Here is a 10140-nt window from a genome sequence, read left to right on the forward strand (position 1 = left end):
TACATTTGATGAAATGAAAATTGAAATACCTTTTAAACTATGCATTTTTCCATATAAGTACCTCAATACTCTTATATTGAAGAGAATAAAAAATCTCATCCACTGCTGTAAAAAAAATATATGTTCCTTAAAAAAGACCTTGAAAATGACCTTGAAGTATCATTAAAAAATTATCTTGTGAAAATATTCTTTCCACCGTTACATATGACCCTTGAAACGGTTTAACTTTGTTCTGAGAAAATATAAATAAGGCAATTATTCGAGTGATCTCATTTAGCTGATGATAAGATACCCTGTACAATGACAAATCTAAGGTGTCTGCGTGCGACGATGGATGGTATTTTCCCTGCATCTGGCTTCAAAATGCAAGCACATTACAAATAAAGCGAGTTAAAAAATTAATGAAATTTTAATCTTCTTTTTGTAAGAGAACGGTTGAGTTGCAATATATGGTTTCTTTGAGACCTTTCGTCTTCATGGATAACAGAGTACGATGCAATAAAAAAAATTCGACCTTGAATTTCAAGGACAAGATGATTAGAGTCACGCGGTCGCGATACGTAATTTCCTCGAACACCACATTGTTTCGTCATTTATAATTAATTTTAATTAATAACTTTATTGATAGTAATATTATATAAATTATTAATAGTAAATAATTAATAGTAATAGTAAAAATTAATAGTACAACTTTTTATTAATATTTCATTAAAAGATACTTGTAAAATTTTGCAAGACGGTAATAACAAAAATGATCACCCTCACATGTAATAAATGATTATATTCCATTGTAATATTTTTTTAATTTGTTTTGCATATAATTTTATATAATTCTATATAGCAATAAAGTAATATGTAAGTAATGCTAAGTAATATAATAATATAAGTTATGCCATTGATATTTTTCATAAAAGGAGACTTCACTTTTATTGTTATAAAGCATTCTCTCTCTCGCACACTCACCCACTTAATATATTTTTTAAAATTCGAAATATATTTTGCAACATTTATCATTTTCAATCAATTAATTTAACTTGCTACTTTTCGTAATTAAAATACATTATCAAACTCGAATGTCCAAAATACGAGACAAACCATTATGAGTCTTAGCTCACTATACAATAATATACTCATATGGGACATTATGAAAATTATTATCAAGAGTGTAATATTTCGATTACGTTTAAGCTTTTTTTTACGAGAAACTATTATTCGTTTCTATACGAAATACGAATATTTCGACATTTTTATTACAGCCAAAGTATTATTCTTACTAGTCACAAGTAAAAATTAATTTCCTAATATAATAATGTATAATTCAGTCTTACCTTAACGTTATTGAAATGTCAATCTACTCTTTGAATTGTTTCTTCATAATTGCGCCACGATTGGGCCATTATTATAGGCCTATTGACAATTACGCTCATTATCCAGACGCACTTAAAGAACGACTCTAGGTTGTAACATTCCGCAAATGCTTGGTTGAAAATGCCTGCCAATCATCGATCAAACTGCTCTATCTTTTATTTCAGGAAGCATTTTCATCGATTAGTGAACATGCAAAGTAACAAGTAAATGAACATTTCAGGCTATAAATAGAACGCAAATACACAAATTATGTGGCAACTTATGTAATTACAGATGTAATGTACAAGATATGAGAAAATATCTATTTTTGAACATAAAAGAAGTCTGGTACGAAGGTTTACTGCAATTTACCAATGATTAAAATCTTACCTAAATAACCAAACATTCTACGTAAAAATAAATGATTCGTACAGAGACGTACAAGCAACAAGCGCTGCAGTACTACAAGGAAGTCTGTTACGTCTAGTACTCTACACTTTATACACTTCAGACGTTCTAGCAACACCAAACACTACACATGTGTATTTGCAGATGATACCGGAATAATAGCAATGCGTAGAAATCCACAGGAAGCAGTTAAACTCTTACAAATCTACATAAGTTCACTGAAAAATGGTTGCTAGAGCAGAGAGTAATGGTCAATAACAATATGTGTAATTACATTGTTTTCGCTTTTCGTAGACACTCACGCTTCATATCAATGAATACCGCAAACAAAAGTGATCAGATATCTGGAATTCCAGTTACACTCGAAACTAACTTGGAAACAGCACGTACGCAAAAAGATGCAACAAGAATTAGGAGGAAAGACGTGTAGTGGTCATGGTCACGTGTAGTAGACCGTCTTTCGAAACTTAGTAGAGAAAACAAACTACTAATCTACAGAGTATTATCTACTACGGTATTTCTATATAGGGTATCTATAGAGAGATAATAAAACTAAAACGTATTGCCAAAGTGGAAGCTATACAATCATACTTCGTACCATAGTAGACGCACTTTGTTACATATTAAATGAAGAACTACGCGGAGATCTTCAAATGTGCGCTATAAAGTAGAAAATTCAGCGAATATCCGGCAGATGTAAAACAACGCCAATGAACCACCCAAACGCGCTAGCCAAATAAACTGTACACTGACACAATGTCGTTTGAAGATTAAAAAAGAAACGACCGCAGCATTTAGAGTGACGCAAGATCAAATATTGAAACATTCTTGTATACTGTTAATCCAATGGGATTAAAGTGTAGGAATCTACTGGAAGTTATTAAAACAAAAAAAAAAAAAAAAAGAAAGAAAAAATATGCAACGCAAAGCACTTCTTTAATTACGATTGAGAGTAACCTATAGTTATTTGCATTATTTAAATATTATAATATCGACATCTGTGAATATTGGTATGAATGCAAATAATTATATACTTATTATTCAAAGTTGTTGAATATGAATTATTCACATCTACAAGAATGTTTCGATTAAATTTCTAATGTTAACGAAGTATAATGCATCGACGTATTTTTTTTTCAGTATTCACTTCGTGTGTTGTATTACGCAACATACATTTATTTTCCATTCATTGTTGTAAGTTTACCGCACTATTTATCGATGACAAGACGACAAGGTCTTTAGGTGTCGTCGTAAAACAAAGTGGAAAAGCTCAAGTTATTCGAAGTTATTTTTACTTTCGAGATCGTTTTGAAATTTACTTTTATTACTTTGAATTCTATCTTTAAAAAACACCTTTATTACATATTTAATACCTATAGAATGCTGATAAAATATATTTACTACTTAAAGTAGTGAACTACCTTTCCTAGAACATGTAATTAGTTTTAGTAAACTTATGTAAACTTATTTACAAGTAGATAAGATGGACCACTTCAACAGAAGTTACATTATTCTATTAAATTAAATGGTAATTATTCGAAATAGAGGCTACTGCGTCGATTCCAATGACCTTGAAATATTTTGTAAAAGTCAATATTCTGAGCAAGTATGTTCTATTTAAGCGGTAGTGCACAAATATCTGAGAAAATACAATGATACGAAAAGACATTTCAGACAAAAGTGATATGGTATCGAGAGGGACATGGTGAGCTTTTATCTACAGTAGCGGACAAAAGTTTAAGACGAAATGGAAGAAATAAATAATTGATTTACTTTCCATAAAAAATATAAATACGGTGTTCTACTTTTGGTATTAACTAATTGTACATTTGTTTGTACACTTAGAAAAAAAATTTCATTTTGATATTTTGCTCAATAGCTAAGTTATAAAAAAGGAACGAAATCTGTATAATATTTCGTCGGTCAAAAGTTTAAGACTATACAAAAAATATTAATTTTTGGTTAAAAAATATACACAATTTTTGTTTAAATTCAATATTTTGTTCAATATCCGTTATTTCTTATCCCTTCGGTACATCTTCTTGACATAGAATCTATTAATTTTTTATATTAATCTACCGTAATATTATTCCAGGCTGTTTCAATCGTAGAGTAAAGTTCATTTAAATTTTTCGGTTTATAACCTTGTACTGTCTTTTTTATGATGCTTCACAAATTCTCGATTGGGTTAATGTCTGGTGATTGCGACGGCCACGGCAGCACGGTGATATTTTCTTCTTGAAAAAACTGTTTCACAACCCGAGCCGTGTGCTTCGGATCATTATCATTTTGAAAAATAAAATCATCACTCATATTGTTGCGTGCAAAAGGTAACATTGTGTTCTTGAGTATGTCCTTGTATTGAAAACGGTCCATAATTCCATTGATACGACATATCGGACCAGGGCCGCTTCGAGAAAAACACGCCCACACCATAACGTTGCCACCACCATGTTTAAGAGTTTTTAAAACGCACTGTGTTTTCAAACTTTCGCCAATTCGACGTCTAACGTACCGTATCCCGTCAGAACAGACGCGATTGAATTTCGATTCGTCAGAAAACAATACCTTTTGCCAATCTTCACTTGTCCAATGCTTATGAGCTTTAGCAAATGCAAGTCGTCTTTTTCGATTCCTAGAACTCAGCAGTGGTTTCTTTTGGGGTTTTCGTCCTCTTAAGTTAAAGTCTTCTAATCTTCTCCTAACAGTTCTAGCACTAATTTGTGTATCGTTTTCATAGTTTATCTCCGCAGCAATATTATTTGCACTACGAAAACGATCCTTTTCGCTCAATCGATGAATCCGGCGATCCATTTTCGGTGTTGTTTTCCGTGGTCTTCCGTTTTTCGGTTGATCGCAATACATGCCTGTCTTTAAACATTTATACCAAGCTTGTTTACAAGCTGTTTCTGACCTGTTCACTATATTTGCTATTTCGGTGAAGGTTTTACTTTGCTTTCGCAGCCTTACGATTTGTTCCCTTTCGTTTTCAAGTAAATTCTTTGATTTACCCATAGTCTGTTCCTACCTAAATGAATTTTAAGCAATAAAAGGTACACTAAACAATGATTTTGACATTCCAGAATCAAAATGTTCAAAAACTGTACTCGTACTCACGTTTTACACAGATCGTCTTAAACTAATGTCCACTGTTTCCAAGTGCTAGGCGGTAACTAACTGTTGTAACTCCTACATTGTTTGTATTTAACAACTGACTGTCTGAGGTTACGAAGGTCAAACATACAGCTACGTTATTCCAAAGAGACAAACCGAATAGAAGAACAATATGCGTATAAGATGTTTGTAATCCGGTTTACAAATCATCGTCTTAAACTTTTGTCCGCTACTGTACTTGACCCTGCGATCATCGTGAAACAGCCTGTAAAGGTGACATTAAAATTTTTATATGAATACCTCCATTGTTTATTACATATTTTTGTAGCTGACACTCAGACATCTTCAAAACACTATAAACTCTTATCTCCTGTGTCGTCCGCTATGAAAACATGAACTTTAAAATTCAATGTGCCGTCGGCATTAGCGTTACACGATGTACACCACAGAGACATATCTTTTTTTTTTTTATTTTATTTTGGTTATTTTACAATTTGTCCTTGCGGACATTTGGTAAAGTGTTATATCTTGTTGGTGAAGAAAAAAAAATATAAATAAAAAAATAATATAGCATGTGGGCGGCTACCCCCAGCGGGGTGCCAGCTTCGTTTTTTTTTCTAAGTTATATCTTTTATGAACAGAGACATATAAAAATCATTTGCTGTACTGCCCAAACACAAGATCGGAGTTTTCTAATATTTCCAAAACAGTCAGTCATTTTTGGGCAGTCATTTTTACCTGATATCTTGTATTGTTCTCTTAAATTTGAAAGTTTATATCATGATAGTAAATGGTATGGAAGAGACAAGATTGTAGTGTTCTAAAAACGTCTGTATGTTACCTATACGAATATATAATAAAAAGGGGAAATTCCCGTTTAAAAATTGTAATGTCAGTATCACAACAGATGCCAAAATTACTGCAAGGTCAAGTACACGAGACTATAATATATCTCCCTCCATGTCAGGCAATTATTGTCTGAAACATTTTTCCGTATCATTGACGTTTTTCGAAATATTTGCGTGGTTTGAGATAAATTGGACATACTGTATATACTAAAAATAAAATTAACTTTTTTACTATTTTTAAAGGAAATATTCTTCTATCTGCCATATTAAACTCCGAAGGTCGTATTCCGAATGTATTTTCGAATAATCTTCAGCCATAATTTTTGATACACGGACCATTTATTTTGAAAGTGGCGTAATTGAGGATTTTCCTTTGTTTTCAAATATTGAAGTGTTCGCGTTCCCACCGATTGAAAAATCCTAATAGGATCTTCTTAGTTTGTTCACGTCTGTATGCGTTTAAATAGATGTAAATACATTAACAAATAGATCTTTGAGAATTAACTAAATGTCTTTCATACATGTTATTATTTATTAATTACCTATGGAGGCAAAGAATTAGAGGAAACACTAATCCTCTCTACTCGAAAATTCTACAGGGAGGTTTTCGATATGTTGTTATGGATTTCAATGAGTAAGCAGGTTTTAATATTTAATCTACGATTTGAGGGTCGCTGTGCACTCCGCTGCTCGAGCTGACCTACTTTCGTTCGTGTAAGAAGGTTTGCTCGTGCACAGGGATATTTTGGCTGATTTTTAATTGTCAGTGACTAAAAAACAAAGTCAGAAACGCAATCTTTTTTATTCTTGATTTTCATCTTATTTTAGCTTCAAGAATCGTCCCTCAAATTTTGTTACACCTGTAGCCGAACATGCTCTATATACAAGGTGTCCCTCGTAATGCGATTCATGTTGCATACGTTCTTACCATTTGCGGCCATGTAGCAAGAAATGTTTTGAACCGTACTTTAATAGCGTTGAGTGTACTGCAGATGACGATAAAGGAATTCTGATTGCCGCAAATTAGTTCTCGCATTATGCGCAACAATACCTCGTTGCTATCCGTCTGGATTTTTCCGGATTTGTTCTAGTTTTTATGAATATTGCTCACTCGCTGACCAAACGGTCAGCCTTCATCGATCATCCGTATTATCATGCTATACGTGCGTTGCGTGCAGTGATCTGTCATGCGTCAGACGCATCTATACTAATATACCGGGTAGCAATGCATTTGTTTTTTCTAGGAACGATTTTCAAATGTTGTGTTCGTATCAGATGCATTAGGTGCAATCTAAATACAAACACACGGCTATCCGTCTACAACTTATAATTTACAGAAATTTGCATCGTGGATATCTAACCTAAAAAACATGTAGCTAGAGTTTTCAGATTTCAGTTTTTAGATTTCTCTTTATCCCAGATTACTAATTTTATGAATGGCATATTTATTTAATAGTGGTATCAGTTCGGTCAGCTTTTGATTGCTTAGTAATTTTCAAGATATATTATTATAACTTCGGTTAGGATATTTTATATTCTATTTAATTATTTTACGTAGGACACCCTATAAATACAGGGTGACTGAATATCGCTATTGCATCGTGGGCTATTTGACAGCCAACAATGACGATTACTATAGCGGAGACAGTTGTATTAGTAATCATATTTTGTATAGTAGTTGCATTAGTAATTTGTATAGGCGTAATTTAACGTATAGATAAAAGTTATTTTAAACGATTAATTGTTTGTTATTAATTCTACCGCTACGATGTAACGAAATTTGATATCGCGATGGTATAGATAATTTTAATAATGTCGCGATTTGAAACATCAAATTAAACGATTATCGTGTTAATTTATAAAAAAAACTAGGTGAAAAGAAAAATTACTGCTACGAGTAAGTCAGTAAGTATAACGATTGATCGATAAGTTATCTATAATTTGATAAAGAAGCCGAGCGGAAATTTGATGCTTAGCGACCTCATAAGACCATATGCAGTCTTTGTGAAGATACTCGATACTGTAGCTTATTCTTGCAAAAATGCATGTAAGTAATAGAACAACACTTAATCTTCGCGTTATAATGTGATAAATTTCTTTCTTCGTCTGATGGAACTGATTTACGTTAGATGTCATTTCATGTCGGTGAAAATGAAGTTATTTTGTTTGATGTATGGCACGCGGTGGATGGAAAAGGTATTGGATGGTCGATGGTTGGCATTATTCTTTTGACGTCTATATATGAAGGATTAAAAAGCTATCGGTGAGTGACTTACAATTATTTTTATGATTAAGGAATGTGTTACGGGTGGAATCATCGAAATATATTAATTTGCTATGTGTGTTTAGCGATCATTTGTTCATCAATACAGCACGGTTATGGAAAACGAAAGATAGGAGATCTAGGACGTATGTATTTTACCTTTCAGATATTTTTATTTAAAATCATTGGGATTTTTATTACAATTATGGATACTTGACATCCTTAATTTTTGTTACTTTAAACATTCGAGATATAACATTTGTCGTTCGTGTGAATTTATTTAAGTTAACAGCTAATAAATTTAGAATCAAAGACTGTTATAAGAATGATACTGTAAAATCACCTTGAATAAGTAACTAATATGTAAGAAAATAAATAGTCCCATGATAAAACGAAAGTTACTTATTTCATTCAAAAATACGCCTATTTATCGGTAAAAAAATTAATTTAAACGAATTTTATAACAATTAAAGTATCTGAAACATGAATTTATCAAAACTATTTCTCAAGATACGTAACATTTCAATTTTCGATTTAGATTATTATTGTGTTTTAAAGTTAGTTCTTACATCTTTTCTGCAATTTACTTCTTTCTATTTATTTCTAATTTATTCCTATTTTAATTTATTTCTTATAACATTAAAAAATGTGTGTTCCTATTAAATAGAGATAAATACATTATTATTAAACACCGAGAATACCATTTACTAAATATGTTTTATTTCAGGTCATTCCTGTTTTCGAGAATACACTTCCTCCAAACAATTATCCACGTTATTCAATTGATCATAGGATATTGCCTTATGCTAATTTTCATGACGTACAATATTTGGCTCTGCCTCGCTGTGGCGTTAGGTGCAGGTCTTGGTTATTGGCTGTTCGCTTGGGAAAAGTCCAGTGGTGATAATATTGATTGCTGCTTGTAAATCTTATAACAGTATTTCGTAATGATATAATTAATCCCGTATTATCGTGCTCTTAAAACACTCATATAGAATTAAAATTATAATGTAAATGATTTGTACGTCATTTATGATATTGAATTTATGAAAATAGTCCTACATATTTATTTATAAAGCGTCAATTTTGTTTCAGAAGCATTTGAAACAGTATTTTGACAGAAAATATTTTTTAGACGGAAATAAATGTAATTTTCTGGTATATAATAGTGTTATAATAACACTGATATATAGACAGAATTATTTTGTATATATTATCGTCAAGGATTTAAATATAAATAGAAAAAAACTATAAACTCGTAATTTTTTACATAGATCATGTAAAAAATAAGCACGTGTACATATCTTAAAGTACATATCTTAAAGTATATATCTTAAAGTACATATCTTAAAGTACATATCTTAAGTGTTAAATTTACCTGTAATAAACATTTCTCTATGTTCATATAATAATTATATAATTTGTCATTTATATATGTATAAATAATAACTTTCTGATAAATTTATGTATAGGAGTCATAATTGACTAATTAACTGATGTACAGTATATATACTATAATCAACTGGACACGATCGTTATCTAATCAGGAGTCACTATTTATTGTACAACATAATCAGTATTTCGATCATTCAGTGTATCGTTGGTGCAGGAGAGCTATCACAGATTATATATAAAATATTTCTTGTAGTACAAAAATAGTAACAAAGATAAGTTTAATATGAACGCTTATAGTCAAAGTGGAGAAACAATTTGCGGTACAAGCACAAGAATTGTATTTAAAAAGGAGTTCAAGACAGTTAATCATATAATATTCGGATGGGATAGATTTAACAGTATAACGTTAGTTCTCTTCGTGGTACTCTTTTGTGTTTGGTTTGTAATGTTCTTGACAATATATGATTCAAATGCTATGAGTCATGGAGATCATTCAGCTCATGAACACTAAGAGAGTTAACTCAAGATACACCGTTTTTAAAACTACGTAAGTGTTACATATACTATTGAACAAAAAGATAAATTCAGTAGATAAATAAATTATCTAATGCACTCTGATGATAACTAATAGTTATTAATGCTCTAGTGTTGGAATTATTCATTAGCTATCACAAGTGTATAAACATAATAATAAACAATAGTATCAATTCATTCTGTAGAATCATATACTTCTATCATAACTCTTTATATATATACATATACTTT

The 10140-nt window shown here is 31.2% G+C and overlaps 1 protein-coding gene and 1 long non-coding RNA gene across 3 annotated transcripts; both read left to right on the forward strand.

Annotated features, from left to right (window-relative positions):
* The first annotated feature begins 694 nt into the window (after window positions 1–694).
* On the forward strand, window positions 695–2860 carry LOC132910706 (uncharacterized). Its single transcript, XR_009658831.1, has 2 exons — window positions 695–1571; window positions 1642–2860. It is a non-coding gene; the product is annotated as an uncharacterized LOC132910706 (long non-coding RNA).
* Window positions 2861–6040: 3180 nt separating this feature from the next.
* On the forward strand, window positions 6041–9004 carry LOC132910701 (high affinity copper uptake protein 1-like). Of its 2 annotated transcripts, XM_060966601.1 has the most exons (5): window positions 6041–6351; window positions 7590–7764; window positions 7847–7980; window positions 8067–8126; window positions 8708–9004. In XM_060966601.1, exons 2-5 carry the CDS (start codon window positions 7759–7761, stop codon window positions 8904–8906), a joined length of 399 nt encoding a protein of 132 aa, XP_060822584.1. In that variant the 5' UTR covers window positions 6041–6351; window positions 7590–7758; the 3' UTR covers window positions 8907–9004. The 2 variants fall into 2 exon arrangements, with proteins under 2 accessions (XP_060822584.1, XP_060822583.1); XM_060966600.1 differs by having other exon boundaries at window positions 6041–7764.
* Window positions 9005–10140: the final 1136 nt, after the last annotated feature.

Source organism: Bombus pascuorum, chromosome 9, assembly GCF_905332965.1.
Source record: "Bombus pascuorum chromosome 9, iyBomPasc1.1, whole genome shotgun sequence".
Classification (NCBI taxonomy): domain Eukaryota; kingdom Metazoa; phylum Arthropoda; class Insecta; order Hymenoptera; family Apidae; genus Bombus; species Bombus pascuorum.